This window comes from Eulemur rufifrons, chromosome 14, assembly GCF_041146395.1.
Source record: "Eulemur rufifrons isolate Redbay chromosome 14, OSU_ERuf_1, whole genome shotgun sequence".
Taxonomy (NCBI): domain Eukaryota; kingdom Metazoa; phylum Chordata; class Mammalia; order Primates; family Lemuridae; genus Eulemur; species Eulemur rufifrons.
Genome location: NC_090996.1, coordinates 7,308,416 through 7,329,441, shown reverse-complemented (window position 1 = coordinate 7,329,441; position 21,026 = coordinate 7,308,416). Strand labels below are relative to the sequence as shown.

General features: G+C 58.8%; 1 protein-coding gene across 1 annotated transcript in view; it reads left to right on the top strand.

Moving 5' to 3' along the window:
• Positions 1-2,083: 2,083 nt before the first annotated feature.
• The window catches only part of CLIP2 (CAP-Gly domain containing linker protein 2), a 69,871-nt gene continuing 50,928 nt past the window's right edge, over positions 2,084-21,026 (top strand). Inside the window, exons 1-2 of the mRNA XM_069485654.1 lie at positions 2,084-2,109; positions 20,410-20,600. Coding sequence (XP_069341755.1) covers positions 20,477-20,600 — 124 coding nt within the window. The 5' untranslated portion in view covers positions 2,084-2,109; positions 20,410-20,476. The remainder of the gene's footprint in view (positions 2,110-20,409; positions 20,601-21,026) is intronic.

Here is a 21,026-nt window from a genome sequence, read left to right as displayed (position 1 = left end):
GGATTACAGGCGTGAGCCACCGCGACTGGCCCTAATTATTTTTTATTAATCCATTGTTCCTCCTCTTAACTTGTTGGTTTTACAATCATGTAAAAACAAATGATTGTAGTTACACTCATGATGAAATTATGCACTTTTGACTTGTTCGAGTCTACTATAAACAATTATTTTTACCACCTCCATGTAGACGACTTAGAATCTTTTTTTTCCCATTGTCAACATTCAATGTAGACTTAGAATCTTTTAATTCTATTTTTCCTGCTTTGACTTTTTATCGTTGTTGTCAACGTTCACAATTCTTGAAGGTCAACTATGTACTAGACACTGTTTGTTTTAAGCACTTTGCATAGATTAACGCATTCATTCAACCTTGATAACACCGTAGGAAGTAGTCTAACATTAGCTCCATTTTATAGATGAGGAAACTGAGGCCCAGAAAGGATTGGTGACTTGCTGGACTGATACCTCTGTACTACGACTTGCTCCTATCTCTTAATAGTCAGACCATCCGTCCCAGCTACACAGAACAATTTGCTCCCTGTTCCTGGAACACCGCCCTCTCTGCCCTGAATCCTCTCCTTCCCAGGGGTTGACATCTCTTCCGGAAGCCCCATCTCCCCTGCACTCACCCTGCACTTCCTCCCCTCTTGGTCTCCAGGTCTGGCTCCCCCCACCAGCTGGGGACCTCCTCAGGGGGCTGGCCCAGTGCCCAGCCTCCATCATTATGCCACCACATGTTTGCGGGACTGAATTGAAACACTCTCCCCAAGTTACAGATGAGGACACTGAGGTCAAAGGTTAACTCATTTCTCAAAGATTATAGATACCAGGACAGCTGAGGGGGGATAGGGCCGACTTGGCAAGTTAATTCATTAATTCAGTAAATATTATTAACCGTCTCCCCTCTGCCACGCATTGTGCTGGGTGCCTTAGGGAACAGAAACAAGACCTCCCACGGCAGCCCCTGCCATAGAGCAACAGCCTCACCGTGCAGACCACAGCCTCCCCTAACACACCAGCAACTCCTCACTCAGGGGAAACGCAGGTGACTTTGAGCTGGGCTTTGCGGGGGAAGTAGGATGTGTCAAACAGAGAAAGCAGTGGTAGAACAACCAGCAAGGGCAGAGGCGGAGAGGTGAGCTTGTCAAGTGGGGAAAGAGGGGAACCAAGCTCAGAAACCAACCCACAGCCTGGGCACTGTCGGGATTCGGTTACTTCTGGGTTCCTGACCTGTCACTTAGCTTCTGCCTCCCCGCCCAAGAGAGGACGGGGGCAGCTGCGTAAACTATTCTGATACCACAGGAGACACATCCTTTCCTGGCGAGGAGGATGCAGGATACAGTTTGTATCTTGGGTACCACTTTTTCCAAAGACAAGTTGGGAGCCCATCGCCGCGAGACCCGTGCCAAGGCTCCCCACCCGCTTTGGACTCCAGACACACCTGAGGTTCTCACCTCTGCTGCATCCCTTTCTGTCCAGTCCAACCATCATCTCATCTTCCCAGCTTCCGTCTCTCCCAGAGGTCCGGGCATCCTGGTCAGCAGAGCCTGGCTGAAGGATGCTCTTTCACCCAACACGATTTAAGCGCCAATACGTGCCTAGCGGGAAGGTGGGTGTGAGCGAACCCCGGATGCCCCCCAAAATGACGGCTGCGGCGGGGTGGGGGCGGCCCCCACCCAGGCTCCGCCGCGTTTTCCGCCCGCCCGCTCGCTTCCCGCGCGGCGCCGCGGCCTGAGAACCGCGAGGCCGCGCGCGCGCGCTCCTGACCCCCGCGCGCCAGGCCCCGCCTTCCCGCGCCCGCCCCAGCGCCGGCCCCTTTTGTTCCCTCCCGGAGCCCGGTCGCTTCTCCGCCGGCGCTCGGCTCGGCTCGGCTCGGCTCCGCCGCGGGGCGCGCAGGCAGCGGCCGGGCTGCCTCGGTGCGCGCCTCTCGCCTTCCCGCGGCCGCCGGCGCGCAGACGGGGCGCGAGGCCGGGCCGGAGCGCGGAGCCCCGGGCGCCGGGGGCCGAGCCGGTGGGCAGCGCGGCGCGGGAGGGGCCGCAGCATCCGCGCCCGGGGCCGGCGGGAGGAGCGGGCGCGGGCCGCCGCCGAGCCTGCGGCCGGAGCGCGGAGGTAGGCGCAGCGCAGGGCCGGGGAGCGGGCTCGCGCGGCAACAAAGGACGGAGGGTGCGGGTGGCTGCAGCCCCGGCCTGGCCGGCGGCGGGGCGGCGGGCGCCGGGCGTGTCGGGCGTGGGCAGCGGCGGGAGGTCCGCGGCCGGCCGGGGGGCGTGGGCGGCGCTGGCTGCCGTGCGCCCCCAACTTCCCCGTCGCCGCGGGCGAGGGGGCGCTGCTGGGGTTGCGGGCGCTGCCCGGCTGCAGGTCCCCGTGGTGAAGGCGTCGCCAGCACCCTCGGCGTCCCCACCCACGGAGGCGGTTCGGCCCATCTGCTGGGGCTGCCCGTCCCCCTCCCAAGGGCAGCGCCAGGCAGCTGGACGCGCAGGGGCTCTCTGGGCTCACAGGCCCCGGGGTGGGCACAGCCTGGTGGGCGCGGCCGCACAGCCCCGGTCTCCAGACCTGGGGTCTGGGAGAACGCGGAGCCCCCGTCCCGCCGGCTTGGGTCGCGTGGCCGATGCCCTTTGCAAAACTTGGTTGAAGTGCACGGCTGAGGACGGGTAGGGAGAGATGGGGGCGGGTGGCTTCCCGCAGGGGGTGCCCCCCCCAAGCTGGTGCTGGTGGCTGGTGAGGCAGCAGATTTTCTGCCCTCCCCCCAGGGAGGGGCGGCGGCCGCGGAGGATGCTTGGCCGAGCCTCCAGGGCCCGCCCGTTTGGACCTTTCAGGCGGGGCTTGGGCCAGGGCGGGTGCCCAGTGGGTACTGCCACGCAGGCTCCAGCACCACCCTGGGAAGGACGGACAGAGGGAGCACCCTAGGGGGAGTCACACCCAGCAGTGTGTCCCCCGCTCTCTGAGAAGCCTCCCCTCTTTTTTGGATGAGAAGGGGTCTGTGATAAGATGCCTGAGGGAGCCTGGTGTGGGTGGGGCTGGCCTAGGGCTGTGGGCGAGAAAGAGGAGGCAGAGGCGGGCGCAGGGAGCACCACGTGTGCGCCAGAAGCCTCTTCCCCAGCAGTTGTAAATGTAAACAATGAGCCCTTCATTCATGCAGCTGCAGCTACCTGGCTCAGCACTTCTGGGGGGCTGGCTGGTACACAGGACTGAGCCTTGCTGTCCCCAAGGAGCACAGCTCAGCAGGGCTCGATGAGTGCATCGGTGGGGAAGCTGGGGGCATAGGGAGGGACCCCTGGAGGATGGGGTGGGCCGGGAAGCTGGATAAAGCACTGTGCAGAAGTTTGCTGCCAGGATGTGGAAGGGGGCTTCATGCAGGGAAATGGCCAGGGGCTTGGAGTCGAAAAAGGGGGCAAGAGGCCTGCTGGGTTAGAGGCATGGCAAAGGATTTAGGGGCTGGTACATGGGGTTTAAGGAGGGTAAGTCCCATTGAGGGGAGGGGTAGTTCTGTCCCTCCTACTTTCCCAGGTAGAGCCCCTCAGGTGCCCTCCTGCATACAGCAAGCACAGGATGCGTTGGTGTTTGTACTGCCTGGGCGGGAGGTGATGTAGGGGTTCAGGCTTCAGGACGGGGCAGGGTGGAGATGGAGAGGAGCTCCTAAGGCAGAAGAGCCAGGTGGAGGGGCCTGGGAAGAGCCTCCACACACAGCTGCGTGCACCTGGCAGCCCAGGTGCTTGGCATCCAGCTGGCTGGGAAGGTGGTGCCTTGGAATTCTGTATCTAGAGCCCAAAACCCCTGAAGGGAGATCTGCCCAGAGGGGCACTAATCCCTTTCCAACATCTGCTGTCCGCTTTGGCAGTCAAGAGTCTGAATGCTGGAACTTGGCAGCCGGGGTTCAAATCCCACCTCTGCTCCCTACTAGTTCTGTGACCTTGGACAAGTCACTGCACTTCTCTCTGGCTTGATGTCCCCATCTGTAAGGTTGGAATACTTATGGTATGTGCCTTTTAGGGTTGTCGAGAGAACTGTGTGGCCTGTGACAGAGTGGATGTCCTGTAATGTTGTTGCTGTGGCAGGAAGGCCCTCCGGCCTCCATTCACACGGGGGAGTGGGGGGTGGGGCAGGGCTCATCCCCGTGCTAGGCTGTCTGTCCTCCTTTGAGCAGCCCTGCCTGTCATCCCTGCCCCAGGCCCTGCCTCACTGTGGCCTTCTTCCTGGTCCTGCCTCCCTTGGCCATGGCAAGGCCACCGCCCCCAACCCAGCCTTCCTTGCTCCGCCCCCAGCAGGCTTGCCCATAGTGTGGCCTCCCAGTTCCCTCTTGGCCTCCCGTCCCTGGCACACTGATGGTTGGTTCTGTGCCCCGCCCCCCCCCCCTCCTTTTTGAGGCAGGGCCTAGCTCTGTTGCTGGGGCTAGAGTGCAGTGGTGTCGTCATAGCTCACAGCAACCTCAAACTCCTGGGCTCAAGCGATCCTCCTGCCTCAGCCTCCCAAGTAGCTGGGACTACATACGGGTGTGTGCCACCATGCCCAGCTAAGGTTATTGTAGAGATGAGGTCTCACTATTGCCCGGGCTGGTCTCCAACTCCTGGCCTCAAGTCATCCTCCTGCGTCAGCCTCCCAAAGTGCCAGGATTACAGGTGTGAGCCACAGCGTCTGGCCTCTGTCCCCTTTGACGCCACCTGCTCCACCTCTGCTTCTATGCCCAGAGGAGAGAAGCTATATTTGTGACCCTTTGGTTCCCTGCACAGTGGTTCTTGGGAGAACTTCAGCCTTTGTGTAGGTTAAGCTTTAAAAATTAGCACACTTTGTGTACTTACTCTATTCCAGGAATGGTTCTGGGCTCTTTAAATGCATTTGTTTGTGAATATTTTAATAACGCTGTCTTGTGGCGCAGAGAGGTTGTTCTGTTTGCTCTTTGTGCATTTGTTGAGCACCTACTGTGTGCCTGGGAGGCATGCCCCTTCTGTCATGCCATTCTTCCCACCCCCCAGGTTCATTTCCCTATAGCATAATTATAGCCCGGCCTTTTCAGACAGCCAGCCCATCCGCTCAGGTGCAAAGTTCAAACATATTATTTGGCTTCTAGAGCCACCGCCAGTTGGCTGTGCCCTGCCTGCCCACCGGGGCTCTCCCCACACGGCCATGCTGTGTGTACGCAGACTTGTCTAGCTGAAGTCCACCCCAGGGCCTGTCAGTAGTGGGCTTGGTCTGATGCGCAGGGTTGGCTTGGGAGGTGCAAAAGTGCCCCCTGATCCCATGACTTTGGGATTATTTTGTTGCAGGGAACAAGAATCTCCTCCAATTAGGTTAAGTGAAAAGGGATTTAAGAGTAGGGAGCTGGGAACTTGTGCAGCAAACAATTGCAGGCAGCCCGGCCCCCCGGGACCCGGGAAGCTGGCAGGCAGCCCCTCCTCCGGCTTTCCTCTCTCCGGACTGTGGTTTCATTTTCTCGGCCTCTCCCAGTGCATCTGTCCCATCTCCTGTCCCTACATGCTCACTCTCCCCCGGCTGAGTGTGGCCTGGCCCCGCATGGCTACTCAGCTTGAGTCCATGGGACTTCCTAGTGGGGGTCCTCTCAGTCTTGGGGTGCAGAGAGACTGATTGGTTCAGCCTGGGTGAGGGAGCCCCCCCCATCTGCTCATCTGGTTGGGGGCAGGCCATGTGATCTCTGGGCTGTGGGCAGGAGACAGTGCAGTGCACAGCTGGAGTGAGCGGTCGGCTGCACTTACGGTGCGTGGTGTGTGCTGGGTGAGGACCTGCGGGTGGGGCGGCCACCGGAGCTCACAGTCTGATGGGGGAGGCAGATGCACGGTGGATTAAGCATCGTGCCCCAGGATACAGCCCGTGGGGCTCCACCGCTCAGCAGCATGATTTGTTGGGAGAAACCTGAGTGCCCTGATCAGGCGTGGCATGGGGAGGGAGGACAGGAGGGATGGCCGGGGCTGCCCACCTCTGGCCGCTGGCATGGGACGAGAGGAGGCTCTCTCCCTTCAGGACCCGGAGGCTGGGGTCTGGTCACCAGCGTGGGACTTGGGCCTCCCTGCCGCCCAGCCCTGCCCCGTGCTCCCTTCCCTGTGGGCTGCACGGCCAGGGCCGCCGCAGCAGAAACAGTAATACAAAACTCGTGTTTGCAGAGGAAATGCTTCAAAATGTTAATGAAATGTTTCCCTTCTGAATAGAAGGCAGGACAGGCCAGGTGGTTTTCATTAACAAGGCATGAATTTAGGACCTTGTCCACTTAACGGCTTCCGTCTTGACCAGGATTTCTTGCTCCGTGGCTGGGATCATACCTTGCACTCCAGCTGGTGCCCGGAGAGACACCCACTCTTGGTTCTCCTCCCTCCTTTGCCCTCTTGGCCTCCTGGGGCAAGAGGATGGATTTTCCGGCTCTTGTGGGGTGTCTGGCCTTCCAGCCTTGCCCTCTGCGGAGGCACCCCCACAGGGCCCTGGGCTGGTCTGCTCCCCGCTGCCGCCTGTCTGTTCTGCCCCACGCAGGGTTGGGGGACATGCAGCCTTGGGGCCGCATGTGGCCTTCTGGATCCTTGAGTGTGACCTTTAGGCTGAATCCAAATTTTACAGAACAAAAAGGGGTTTGTTTTGGATTCGATTGAGGAACTGCGATCTGGAGGGCCTGGAGGGCCGCATGTGGCCTTGAGGCCGAAGGTTCCCCTCCCCTCCAAGACATCCACCCTCTTCCTGAAAATGTAAAGAATATCAGCACCTTTTAGAAACATTTTAAGGCCAGATACTTTGATGCCTAGAGGGGCTGTTGCCTGGGCAACGGTTTTGTGGGGAGGCCAGGTGCTGGGGCGTGGGGTGGTCTGGGGGCTTCCTGGGTGAGGGCATTGGGGCTGAGTCTGGAAGGATCTGTGGGCCTGGAGCATCTGAGGGGGGCATTCCTGATGGCACAAAGGGAGAGGGCTGAGAAGTTTGGGCAGCAGGGAGTAGTGTGTCTGCCGAGGGCTCCGTGTGGCGCCCACTGTTCTCCCAAGCTGAGCGTGAGCCGGGAGGACTCGTGCTGTGAGGGAGGGGCTCCCGCTGAGGCCGTTCCCTTTTCCGACGTGGACTGTTCCCTGCATAAATCCATTCTTTCGTTCCTTCACTGGGCTCACGTTCAGCTTCCTTCAGACCAGGGGCCACGGAGCAGGGGAGGGACGACTTCCGAAAAGGTCTTGTGTGTTCTACATCTGAGTCCAGAAAGCACTTGAGGTGATTTACAAAGATAAACACAATGTAACAAGATTAAAAATAAATGAGAAAATTGGGGCAAGAGGAAAGCCAGGGTAGCAAAACTCAAATGAAGCCAGGAGGTAATTTGACTCCGGGCTTCCAATAGCCGTATCCGAGGGGGAAACAGGAGTTTGGAGGGGCTTTGTGTTGTCACATGTTGGGTAAGCCCGTGCTATGTATAACATTAATGCCTAAGTGAGGGACAGTAATCCAGGGAGGGGTGGGCTGTGGTCCTGGGGTGTGGCCCCCAAACATCTAGAGGGAGAGATGACAGTAGCCGCCTTCTGATCCTTCTAATCCTGCCCCAGGAGGGTCCCCACTGGCAGCTGCAGGGAGCTGAGAGCTGGGGCTGTGGCTCCACAGCCAGCCCCCTCCATGGGGGGGGGGGTCTGTCGGGCCCCAGGGTGGGTGGTGACATGTGAATCAGGAGCGAGGTCGCAGCCAGAGGCAGCAGGCACGCCTCATCCGGGAGCCTCACGGAGCTTGGCGAGGGAGTTTGCTGAGAACAGGAGAGGAGAAGGTGTTCCGGGCGGAACAAGGGATGGGTAGGATGCCTTTAGGAGCAACGAGATGTTCTAGGGCGCTGGGTGCCGGTGGGAGGGTGCCCAGGAAAGGAAGCCAGAGGCAGGGGAGGGCTGGGCTCAGCTGGGAAAGGTGCTGCAGACTGGCCTCAGCACTGCCCTCCTGGCCTCCTGTCTATGTCTCTGCCCTTGTCCCACGACCCGGGTGCCTGGAGGAGGCTTGGTCTTGGTTTTGAGGAAGTCACAGTCCCACAGCCAGAGGGCCCGAGTTCAGATCCCAGCTCTGCCGATTTGTTGTGTAACCCTGGGCAAGTGACTTGATCTCTTTGTGCCTCGGTTTCCCTATTTGGAAAGTGGAGCTCGGAATAGTATCTTCTTCATAGGGCTCCGGTGAAGATTAAAGGAGTTAGTATTTATAAAGTGCCTAGGATGGTGCCTGGAGCTGAGCAAGTGCTACAGGCCGGTGGCCCCCACGGCGCACCCACGCGGATTCTGAGTCAAGCACGGGGAAGCGGCAGACGCTGCCCTGCCACCTCTCCCAGCTGGGTCTTCTGTCCAAAGCGGGGGGTGGTGTGGACGTTGGACTGTCTGTCCCCCGAGGTGGGCTGGCCCCGGGGGGACACTGGGGGTGCTCAGCAGCTTCTAGCTAATGTTGTTATTGACAGGAATGATAGTTGCTTGAAGGGGAGACCAGGGTGGGGGGGGATATTGTTCTGTGCCGGGCCCTGTGTCAGGAGCGTTTCAGGTAGAATCTTATTTAAACCTCACTGTACCGGAGTGACCTGAGTTCCATTGTCACCTTCATGTTGTGGCTAAGAACAGGGAGGCCCAGAGAGCACAGTGCTCATCCCGAGCAGTGTTTCCCAACTGTTTTTTTCATTATCACCACCCCCCAGCCTTTTTAGACATTTTTCCCCTAATTGCCAGCCCCCCGTGACATTTACACGCCAGATACGCTGTGTACCAGTTTGTGTGCTGTGGCCTTTTGGAGGGCCACAAACCATTGTCATACCTAAAAATTTCTTTGGTACCTTGTTATGGGTTGAATTTTTCCTCCTAAAATTCTTATGTTCAATCTCTAACCCTTAGTGCCTTAGAATGTGACCTTATTTGAAGATAGGGTCTTTATAGAGGTAATTGAGTTCAAATGAGGTTGTTAGGGTGGGCCCTAATGCACCGTGACTGGTGTCCTTGTAAGAAGAGGAGGTTGGGACACAGACTTGTGCAGAGGGACAACCACCTGAGGACACGGAGAAGACGGCCATCGACAAGCCAAGGAGAGGCCTCAGGAGTGTTGGTTCCTGACTTCCAGGCTCCAGAACCGGGAGCCACGGATTTCTGTTGTTGAAGTCGTCTGGCCTGTGATACTTTGTTGCGGCTGCCCTGGCAAGCAGTCCCTCGGACCAGTGTTGTCCCCTTGGAGGCACCGCCATCCCCAGTTACTTGCTGGTAGGAGGTGGGTTGCCTCTCAGACCTGGGCATGGGGGCTCCCGGCTTGGTGCTGTGTCCCCTCTCCTTGGAGTCTGTGCCATCGGTGTGTGCCAGGGCTCCGGCAGACATGCTTCTCACAGCCGCAGAATCCTGAGCTCGGGAGGGCCTCTCGGGGTGGCTGTGCCCACGGGAGCGGGAACCCCCTCTGAGAAGAGGCCTCAGCCTCTGCTCGAACCCCTGCAATGACGGGAGACCCACTGCCTGCTTCTCGGTTTGTCAGCCCCGCCCCTGGTGGACACCGCTCTGTCTCGTGTGCTCAGGGGCCGAGTTTCCAGCGGGAAGGGTGTCATTTGGCACATTGAGTTGCTTCTCTCCGTCCTGCCCAGGGATCGCTCCAGACAGGCTGGCGAATGTGGCGGTGGGGTGTGAACGAGCTGCTGTGGGTGTCCTACTCAACGTGGGGGGGACGAGGGTGGCCGAGGAGGGCGTTTTAATTCATTCGTGTATTCATTAAGCGTGTACTCTTGACCTGCTGTGCGTGCCGGCGCTGTCCTCGGTACCGAGAGCCCAGCAGTGAGCACGTACGCAAGCTGCTGCCCTCAGAAGCCGCGCTCAGGGAGAGGAAGGGCATCCTAGGAAGGGAGTACGGCCCGTGCACAGGCCGAGGTGTGACAGTGCTGCGGGCGTGGTGGGTGTCTCTGGCATTTGGCCAGAATTTGATGACGAAGCTGGGGTTGCCTTTCTGGAAGCAACAAAATAAAAAACCGACCTTAAGCGCTTGTTAGTGACTGACCTCACTCCTGGGGCCACCAAGTTCTGTTCCTGCCTATCCCACCCACCCCAGCGCTGGGCCACTCTTCAGAGCTGGTGCCCACGGCCCGCTGGCAGCTTCATCCCTTTTCCAGGCACCCACACCCTGGCTGGGGCCTCCCGTGCTGCTCAGGGGCCAGGCCTGAGCCTCAGTGGGCTCAGCCTCCCACAGCCCTGCCTGCAGGGGAAGGAACAGCAGGGAGAGAGCTCGCAGGGGTGTAGATGGGAGGCCGCCTTCCGGGGCCAGTCAGTGCACTGGAAGGAGGTCGTTCAACACGGTACCACTTGGTACCAGGCTCTGGGTGCTTGGGCTTCACCAGGCTTGGACCTGGCCGCAGGGCGCTCTCAGAACTGTGGGGGGGACACATGCTCCGGGAGATCCACAGGGTCAGGTGTCACTGGCTGGTGGCAGTCTGATGGGTGGGAGGTCCCCAGAGCAGCAGGGTCCAGCCTGGCTTAGCAATCTGGGCCTTCCCTGCTTCCACCCTACCCCGGCCCAGGGAATTTTTTAAAACTTTTTTATTGAAGTACAGCATCTGTACAGAAAAGTGCCAATATCGTAAGTGAACAGCCCATTGAATTTTGTTAAACTGAAATATCTCTGGAACACGTACCCAGATCAAGAATCAGACCCGCTAGCCTCCAAAGCCCCACTCTCTTTTGCTTCCAGTCGGTACCCCAACCCAAGGGTAATAATGACCCTTCCCTGACTCTCCACCATCAGTGAATTTTGCCTGTCTTTTTTTTGTTTTTTTTTTTTTTTGAGACAGAGTCTCACTCTGTTGCCCAGGCTAGAGTGAGTGCCGTGGCGTCAGCCTAGCTCACAGCAACCTCAAACTCCTGAGCTCAAGCGATCCTCCTGCCTCAGCCTCCCAAGTAGCTGGGACTACAGGCAGGCACCACCATGCCCGGCTAATTTTTTCTATATATATTTTTAGTTGTCCAGCTAATTTCTTTCTATTTTTAGTAGAGACGGGGTCTCGCTCTTGCTCAGGCTGATCTCAAACTCCTGACCTTGAGCGATCCACCCACCTCTGCCTCCCAGAGTGCTTTGCCTGTCTTTGAACTTCATTTTAAACGGAAGTGTACGCTCATACATACCTTTTTATATCTGACTTCTTTCACTCAACATTATAATTGCAAGGTTCGTACCCATCATTGCACGTGGTTGTAGTTCCTTCATTCTCGTTGCTGTGTGTTATTCCATTGTGTGAACAAGCCACACTTTCTTTCCTCATTCTGATGGTGATGGATGTTTGGGTTATTTTCAGCTGGGCACTGTCAGGAATAGTACATCTCCCTGGGTGCGTGTCTGTGCACCTTTCTGCTGGGCATGTACCTGGGAGTGGAACTGCTGGGTCGTAGGGTTTTGTGTGTTCAGCTTTAGTATGGTATGAAATGCCAGACTGTTTTCCAAACTGCTAAGACCCGTGAACACTCCCACTAGCAGTGCATGCGCGTTCTGGGTGTCTTGCACCCTCACCCACACGTGGTGTGGTCAGTGTTTTTTCATTTCATCTGTTCGGGTGGATGTTGTGATGACTGGTGAAGCTGAGCACCTTTCCAGACGTCCGTCGGTCTGTTGAACGTCCTCCTGGGAAGGGCTGGTTCAGGCCTTCCGCTGGCTTTTCTAACTCTTAACGATGTGTTCGTGTTCCTTGTGTATCCTGAACGTGAGCCCTTCGCAGAATTTAGGAATGGCACGTGTCTTCTCCCCGGCTGCGGCTGGGCCTTTCAGCCTCCGTCTCTCTCAGTGGTGTCACTTGATGCACAGAAGCTTTAGTGTTAATACTGTCCAGTTTGTCCGTCTGGTCCCTTATTGGCCGCACTTTCCGTGTCCTGTTTAGGAAATCTTTGTCTGAGGTTGTGAAGATCATCTGTGCTGTCTTCTAAAAACTTGCAGTTTTACCTTTCACATTTATGAACAGATCTGATGTCCATGTGGAATTGGTTTTTTGCGTATGGTAAAGTAAGTGTATTGGTTTCCTGTTGCTGCCGTAACACACTGCCACAAAGGAGGGGCTGAAAACAGCACCTGTATCATCTCACAGCTCTGGAGATCGGAAGTCTGAAATGCATCTCACCAGGCTGGAATCAAAGTGTTGGTGGGTCTGGGTTCCTGCTGGACACTCGAGGGGAGAAACTGTTTCTTAGCCTTTTCCTCTTCCAGAGGCCACCCGCATTCCTTGGCTCACAGCCCCTTCTTCCGCCTTCAAAGCCGTGATGTCGGATCGTGTCCTTTGCAAGCTGTTGTCTCTCTGATCTCTTCCCTCCTGCTTCCCTCTTCATGGATGAAGACCCTCGTGATTACATTGGGCCCACCCTGATCATCCTGGATAACCTGCCCATCTCAAGGTCAACTGGTTAGCGACTTTAATCCCATCTGCCGCGTTAATTCCCCCTTGCCATGCAACGTAACATATTCCAAGTTCCAGGGATGCAGACATGGCCATTGTTAGGACCACTGTTCTGCTGAACACAGGAGGGACCGTGACTTTTCCCCCATGTGGCCAACCAGCTGACCCAGCCTCACTCATTGTAAAGACCATCCTTCGCTCAGGGGTGACTTTAGTGCAGTTCTGACTCCAGGGAGGAAGCACCCTGGCCTTGAGGGCAGGACGCCTGAGCCTGCCTTCTTCCTGCTCTGCCCCAAATCCTGGCCAACCTTAGCGGGCCCCTCCCCTCCCTGGACCTCTGACTCTGTTTGGTTTTGGGGACTCTCTTGCCCAGCACAGGTTTTCTACGTTTGGGTGCTTGAATATCACTGTCCTGTTCACTTACTGTATGACCTTGGGTAAATGTCTTCTTGCTCTGAGCCTCAGTTTTTCATTCTGTAAAATGGGAATAAAGGTGGGTCGTGGGTGTTCCCAGGCCCTTCTCCCTGGGCCTGCGGGGGACCCCAGCCCACAGAGCCAGTACTGTGGGCCAGCGGTGGGAGGGCCCCGGCTGTCTAGTCGCCGAGGCTGTGGGTGGCCACACAGCCAGACCGGGCTCTGGGCTATGGCCGTGCCCCGGTTCTGAGCACGCCAGCTGTGTGTGTCTGTCCAGCTCAGGCAGGACTGACAGGCTGGCCCTTCCCGGGGCTCCGCAGTCACTGCAGGCTGTTGGCAGGGCTGGGAGGATGCCTGCTTTACAAAGGGGAAATGGGGGCCCTGAGCTTGGAGGTAGCGCGGTGGCGAGTGTGCAGGACCAGAACCCAGGCTGCTGGGCCCGGCCCCTGCCTCCCTCCCAGCTGCAGGTGCCGGAGACGTTGGGGGTTGACAGGGGCACTTGGCATTGGTCTGTCCTTCCCTGCTCAGCCCGTGAGTGCCCCACACTCTGTCCACACAGCGGCACAACATGCCCTGCCCTGCCGTCCTCCCAGCTTCGTCGCCCTCTCCCCTCCTTGAAGCCACATCGGCCCACGGCTCTCCCCTCCTGCCCCCGCTGGCTCTGAGCTCCACTCACCAGAGGGCTGCTGGGCCCTCAGTGCTCAGCGTGACTCGGGACCCGCCCCCACCAGGGCCCATCCAGCCTGGGCTGGCTGCAGCTTCCGGTGGACCTGGCTGCCCGCGGCAGAGCGGAGGGTGGATGTGGGGCGGGGCAGGGCGGCACCATCTCTCTGGCTCCCCCAGGCTCAAGGGGCAGCTGGTGTGAGGCCTGGAACCTTGGCTTCCACCCGAGAGCTGGCAAGACTCGTAGGAAGGGCCCCATCCAGCCCTGCCCTCTGCTTGCCCTGGGCAGGGAGGACGTGGGGACTCCAGCTTCACCAACGGGTGACCTAAGTCAAAGCTGCTCACATCCCCTGAGCCTCGGTCAGTTGCAGGCAAAGCGAACGTCCTTGCAAACTGACTGGGACGGGTGCCGGGGCCGGATCCCTTGGGCCCAGATAAGGCCTTGCCGTTGGTTCGGGGGCCATGGCCTGGCGGTCAGCACCTGAGGGGGCCCAATTGCTCTGTGTCTGCCCCTCACTCCTTTCAGTGGGTGTGTGGTGTGCGCGGTGGGGTAGATTGTTTCCTCCCCTTACCCCACAGTGTGTCTGTGTTCATTTTTCTTTTAAAAATTGGCTATGAAATATTTTAGGCATTGAAAGGAATAGACAGGATGCATTGAGGACCCATGTTCATGCAGCGGGGCTGAGAAGCAAACCTCGGAAATGTGAACAGAGTCCCCAGTGTCCCTGCCCCCCGAAGCCCGCCGCCCTGCTCTTACCCGGAGGGCCGCTGTGAGCGTCCTGCGTTTGTCTCTTGGGCCGTGCGGCCGCATTTCCTGGTGAGGACCCACTGGGCACGGCCCGCTGCCAGTGCGCCCTTACGTCCGGCACCTGGCCCAGGCGCTGTGCCCACCTGTGCCCCCCGTCTGATAGTGGCCTTGGGTTTGCCGTTCCCTGCTGCTGGGGAGGCGCGCCTGCCTCCTGGTGCCCGCCTCGGTCCCTCTGCCGATGGGTCGTCCAGCCTGGCATCCTCTCTACGAAGGCTGGTCCTGTTCCTGCCCATCTGTCATCGGGTTACCCTCGAGTTGGCACCATGTGGTCCCTTTGTGTTCTCTCCTAGCCCCCTGCCTTCTCCCGTCCCCTCCCGGCATCCTCCTCCCTCTCTGTCCCAGTTCTGTCCTCCTCGTCCCCAGTGCCTCCCAGCTCGTCTTGCTGACATGCACGTCTGGTCCTGTGGGACCCCTCGCTTGAAGTCCTTCCGGGGCTTCTCACCCCCCCGGCCTGTCCCCGTCTCCCCTCCGCTTCAGCCTCACGAAATCCTGGCTGTGTGGTCCACCCAGCGGAGCGTAGTCTGCGCCTCTGCAGCTTCCCCTGCCGGGCTCCCGGCCCTCTGCCCATCCCCTCCCTGCCCTGTGCCCTGCCAGGGTTCCCTGTGCCTCGGGGCTTGTGGTGAGTGGGCACCTCTGGGTGCCGTGTGGGCCCTGCACACGGGTCACAGCTCAGGAGGCAGGGGCACGGGCACCCTGACCGCCAGGACCCCTGAGGGTCCTGGGGAGGGTGCGGCCTCAGCCAGCAGAGTGTCCCCGCCAAGTGCCTGCCCCTCCCTGGGAGTTCCCTGGGGGCAGCCGTGGCAGGGTCCCGGCAGGCTCGCCCGCTTCCTGGTGCCCGTCTCCCTCGCCCTGGGGACCACGATGCTGGCCGCGGAGCCGGGCTTTCCGCTGCCCTATTTGGCACCTTCCCCCCTCCCATTGGGGCCTGATTGGCAGAGAGTTCTGAGACGGTGGCCCGCCACCCTGGGCAGCTGAAATGGAAACCCTGAAATGCGGCCTGGGTTTGTCTTCGGTAAATGGCAGTTGAGGCGGCACAAAGGGGGCCTGTTGGCCTGAATGCGGCCCGCCCTCGCCCGCCGCGTCTGGGCACGGGACCGCCAGCCATCACTGCCCTCCTGAGCAGGGCCCTGCGCCAGGCACCCCGCGACGCTCCTGGGCACCTTCTCTGCCTGGGTCATGGGTGCTCTGTGAGGCACGATGCTTAGGCCCCATTTACAGGTAGTGAAACCGAGGCTCCCGCCAGGCCCAGGGCTCGGTCGGAGTAGGTCTGGGGTTTGGACCGCGGGCTGCACGAAGCTTAACTCTGCCCCTTCCCCACCTCCCACATCAGCCAGTGTGGCCAGCGGCCAATTTATCACCATGTCCCAGCTTTTTCCAAGAAACCTTCTCTCTTCCTCTATCCCACGAGCACGGCTGAGTCACAAAAGGGCGGTTGGCCTCCCCCCTCTTCCTGTTCACCATTCTTCTCTCCTCCGCTCTCCCCTTCCGGGTGCTCCTCGGGGACAGGGGGCTGCTCCCCCCGCAGGCTGGCTGGGCCTGACTGAATGCCGCCTTGGTTCTCCTCTCCCGCCAGCTCCCTGGTCCCTTGTCAGTCGTGGCGAGTGCGTGCTGTCCCCGGAGGCCAGGGTCTCACAAATGTTATTCCAGGGCTGGGCTGGGCAGGACAGGGAGGTCTGGTTCCAGCACAGCCGCCAAGCAGTGTGCGACTTGGGTGAGTCCCCGAACTTCTCTGAACTCTGATGCTCCATGTGAGAGGGCCACCCCCTGTCAGGGGCCAGGTGGGCAGGAGGGCAGCAGTGGGGCCTTCCCTGGGGATTTGTGGCCTTGAAGGTCTTTGTGGTCTGGGCCACTGCAGATGCGTTCTCCTGCGATGTTTCCTGGTTCTCAGAGCAGAGCCTGTGGGCACCCAGGGGCACAGTTAAGGTGGACGAGAGCAGTGTGCCCTCTCCTCGGCTCAGCATGTGATCCTGAGGTGCCTGTGGGCCAAAGGTCCTGGGAGGCTTCCTGGAGGAGGTGGCATCAGGCTAGATGTCCACAGGTGGTTCAAATAGGTGAAGCGAAGCAGGTGGGAGAAAAGGCACAGGCAGCATCCAGCAGGTGGGACAGTGTCAGGGAGGTGGTGAGGACATGCAGGGTCACCACAGCAAGGCTGGTTGGGGCACCTGCAATGCCGACCGTAATTGTTGCACCCGGTCCCTGCCTCAAAGGGCATGCCGGCAGCTGGGCTGATCACCGCAAGCCATTCAGTCCTGCGTGCTGGGGCCTAAGGAGGTGGGAAGGGTATCCTGGGCCTCTCGCCCCATGGGCCAGTGTCATTTATTCATTCATTTATTCGACAGTGATCTGTTGAGCACCCGTACACACCAGGCATCCTTGTTCAGGACTAAGGATACCCCAGTAAACAAAACAGACCCAAGTCCCCATCTTCATGCAATAGAGAAAAACAAAGGGGGGGGAGGAGGTAGGGCTTTCAATCTTAGAAGGGCACATTTGAGCAGATACTTGAGGGAGGTGAACAACAATCCTGGACTGTTGGAGGGAAAAGCATTCCAGGCAGAGGAACAGCATGTGCAAAGGCCCTAAGGTTGGAGGGTTCTTTTTTTTTTTTTTTTTTGAGACAGAGTCTCACTCTGTTGCCCCGGCTAGAGTGCAGTGGCATCAGCCTAGCTCACAGCAACCTCAAACTCCTGGGCTCAAGCGATCCTTCTGCCTCAGCCTCCCGGGTAGCTGGGACTACAGGCGTGTGCCACCATGCCTGGCTAATTCTTTATATATTTTTAGTTGTCCATATAATTTATTTCTATTTTTTAGTAGAGACGGGGTCTCGCTCTTGCTCAGGCTGGTCTCAAACTCCTGAGCTCAAATGATCTACCCGCCTCGGCCTCCCAGAGTGCTAGGATTACAGGCGTGAGCCACCGTGCCCGGCCTTGGAGGATTCTTAATGTAATTCAGGAGCGGCCGAAGGCCAGTGTGGCTGGAGTGGAGTGGGTCAGGGAGGGTTGCCGTGGTGGAGGAAGGGAAGAGAGCTGAGGAGGACATTGCAGACCATTGCGCTTTCGTTGGAGCCTTTAAGGATCTTTTTTAATATAATTTTTTTTAAAAATTGGGTTTTAATTTACAAACCATAAAATTCACCCATCTTAAGTGTGCAGTTTGGTGACTTAGAGTAATAAACACACAGTTGTGCAGCCAACACCACAGTCCAGTTTTAGAGCATTTCTACCACCCAGAAAGTCCTGTGTGCTGTTTGCACTCAGTTCCTGTTCCCAGGCCCAGGCAACTGCTGATCTGTGTCCTGGGTCTGTAGTTTGGAAATTCCACGTGAATGGAATGATACGGTGTGTGGTCCTCTGTGTCTGGTTTCTTCCCCGTAGCATAATGTTTTTAAGGTTCATCCACGTTGTTGCACGTATCAGTAGTTCCTTATTGCGGCTGAGGAGCCTGTTATCGGACGGAGACAACACTTTTGTTTGTGCGTCTGCCAGTTGACGGACCCTCCACTTTTGGGCTCTCACAGATAAACCTGCTATGAACATCTGCTTATAGAACTGTGTGTGGACATGTGTGTTTATGTCTCTTGGGAGGCTGGGTCATCTGGTAGGTATATATTTAACTTTTTAACAACGGTCCAACTGTTTTCCAAAGTGGCTGTACCGTTTTTCGTTTCCACCAGCACCGAGAGTGTGCGGTTCTGCGTCCTCATCAGCACTTGGTGTCGTCCGTTGGTAAAGTTTTAGCCATCCCGGTGGTGTGAGGTGGTGTCTCACTGTGGTTTTGGTCTGCATCGCCCTGATGGCTAATGACATCAGTCATCTTCTCACGTGCTTATTGACTGTGTCTCTTCTTTGGTGAAATGTGTATTCAGATATTTTGCTCATTTTTTTATTGGGTTGTCTTACTAGTGAGTTGTAAGGTTTACTGTGCATTCTGAATACAAGTCCTTTGTGTGATGTGCAGCTGTTCTCTCTGTGGGAGGGTTTTGGGCAGAGAAGAGGCCCCGGGGTGGGGAGGGGCGGGGAGGGAGTTCCTTGCACCTGCCTCGATGCCAGCTACACACCTCCTCTGCCTCGCGTGCGTGCGTGAGCGCTGCGTCAGGATTTCCTAGGTCAGTGGTCCCCTGGCTGAGCCCCTGGAGCGGGAGGTCCCTTTGGTCACCCTCAGGGTGGGACATTTGCTGTCACCAGAGACCACCCCCACTTGCTGGCTCAGTGAGTTCCCCAGGCTCGGAGCTGCTGACTCAGCTTAACTGGGCGTCCACAGAGCCCCGTCCAAAGCCACAGGCCAGTTCCTTCGTGAGGGCCAGGATCCCGGGGAGCAAGGGAGCAACCTCATACCCCACCCTAAGTGACTCCTGGTGCCCAGAATCCTGGGGTACCAGGGAGCTGGAATGCTGGATTTGGCAGGCTCTGGGGCCAGGCCAGGCGGGCAGGCATGTCCGGTGCTCCCGCCAGCTCCCCGGGCGTGTGGCCACCTGCAGTGTGCCTTGGGGAGCTCATTTTTCTCTGCTCTGGTAGCTGACAGTCCGCAGGAGGAGCTGGTCCTTCCCGGGGCTGTGCCGGGACAGGTAATAGCATCGCTGACTCATCCTGCTGGCCCGAGAGCACTTTGCACATTCCTGCCATGAGCATTATGGGTTGGCTTCTGCGTTAGTCAGAACTTTTTTGGGTACAAGTGACAGCGTTCTTCGCATAGGTTTAGGCAAAAAAAAAGAAAACTGTGGGGATTTGTTGGCTGATGGAAGTGAAGAGCCCAAGGTGCCAGCTTCAGGCTCAGCTGGATCCAGGCCCCCTCTGCTGCCTCGGTGCTGGCCCTGTTCCCTGGTAGGCTCTACCTTGCGGTAACCAGGGTGGCCCTGCAGCGTCTGGCTTCCATCCCACACCCAGGCAGCCCCAGAGCAAGGAGGGCAGCTCTTCCTAAAGGTTCCAGCCACAGCCCTGGCCTGGTGGTCCTTGGGAGAGGTGATCTTCCCTCAGCCAACCACGGGGAGTCCTGACGACCAGGCCTGGGTTGTGTGTCCCCTCCAGGAGTGGGAGTAAGCTCAGCCCGCAGAAGTCGGACGGGTCGAGAATGAAGACAAGGCTTCTCTGAAACGGAGTAAAATTCTGTGACCAAGGGTATGGCTGCACAGGCGAGGTGTGTGGCGTCCTCTGCTGCTTCAAAGCCGAGTGCCCGGGACACTGTTTGCTGTGTTCCCAAGGGCCCGAGGCCCAGAATCCTCCATCTGACTGTGGTGCTCCCTCTCCCCCCTGGACAGGTGCTCCCTGGGGCAGAGGCTGAGCCCTGCCTGCCGCTCTGGGGCAGGACAGGCCTGGCCCATGGTGAGCCCTCTGCAAATATTTGGTGCAGGGGAGGGGGGTGTGAGCACAGCCAGTGGGAGCAGAGGGCAGGGGAGGGTGGGCTGTCCCCTAAACCAATTGCCATGGAACCTGGAGACTTTGTCCCCCTCAAGAATCCCCTTTGTAGGGCGCTGGTGCCTCTCGGAGCTGTGTGCACCACCCCTTCTCTGCTTTAAGGTGGAAAGGCAGGTGGCCCACGGGTCAAGGGAGGGGAGTGAGGTTAAGCTGCTCTCAGTATTCGTCCCCACGCGTCGGGTGGAGCGGGCAGGAGCTGGGCTGGTGAGCCCGAGAGCCGGCACGTGGCCGTGTGGCACAGGGAAGCAGGGAGCCGGCCGGTGAAATAGGGTTGGCTGCGTCCAGCCCACGTCAGGCCGGATGTGTGTTGCCAGCTGGTCCTCGAGGTCCATTGGAAAGTGACCCACAGGGTTGCCCGTGTGTGTCAGCACCTGTGGTGGCCCGTGCTTTGTGGGGACAGCCACGCTCAGCGCGTTGGTGGCCGGGCTGACCTGCGTGGTCCTGGTGCCGGGCTCTTGGGGTTCATGCAGCGCTCGCTGCAGCCCCTCAGGCCTGTTGGATCTGGATTCCAGGGACAGCGCGCCCGACCTCAGAGACCAGCAGACGGGACCCGTGTCCTGGGACGCCCACTGCCACGCTCTGTGACCTGGGCCCACGCTTGCTGTTGCTCTGTGCCTCGGTTTCCCTATCTAGAAATTGGGGGGGGATGATGGTTTCTGCCTTACAGGAGAGGGGTGCAGGAATCCTGTGGAGGCACTGCGTCAGTGTCGGGGTGCGCTGGGGGCCCCCCAGTGCCCCGGCGGCGTCTGGTGACCTTGTGACGTGATCTCTCCTGTCTCTGCCCACAGGCGAGTGAAGATGGCGGAGAGGACGTGACCTGCACTAGCCCTCCTCCGCCCACCGAGTGGCGCCGCCATGCAGAAGCCCAGCGGCCTGAAGCCCCCCGGGCGCGGGGGGAAGCACTCCAGCCCCGTGGGCCGCACGTCCACTGGGTCGGCCTCGGCCTCGGCAGCAGCGGCGGCCACTGGCTCCAAGGAAGGTGCGTGGGGCTGAGGGTGGTGGTTTTAGGGGGCTTCCTGGGGGAGAGGGATCTCCTGGGACAGCCCCGGGAACACAGGCCGCTGTGCCCAGCCTGGAGGTCAGGGGTTCACTGGAACTGTGTGTCTGGCTGTGCACCCTGTAAACATGAGCCGTGGGGTAGGCTCTGACGCAGGCTTTATACGAATCGTCCCTCTTTGGGCTCCTTTGACCTGGGGAGGTGGCACCACTGCTGGACCCTCTTAGGAAGAAATGGGGGTTCGGGGAGCTCTGGCACCTTGCCCAACGTCACTCGGCCAGTGGAATACAGCCAGGGCTCACACTCCAGCCCCTCCTCCCAGTGCATCCCCTTCCAGGGTCCGAGACTGTCCTCCGGGGGCCTGCCCCATCTTCCCACCAGCCTTCTGCCCACACAGACCTGCGCCCT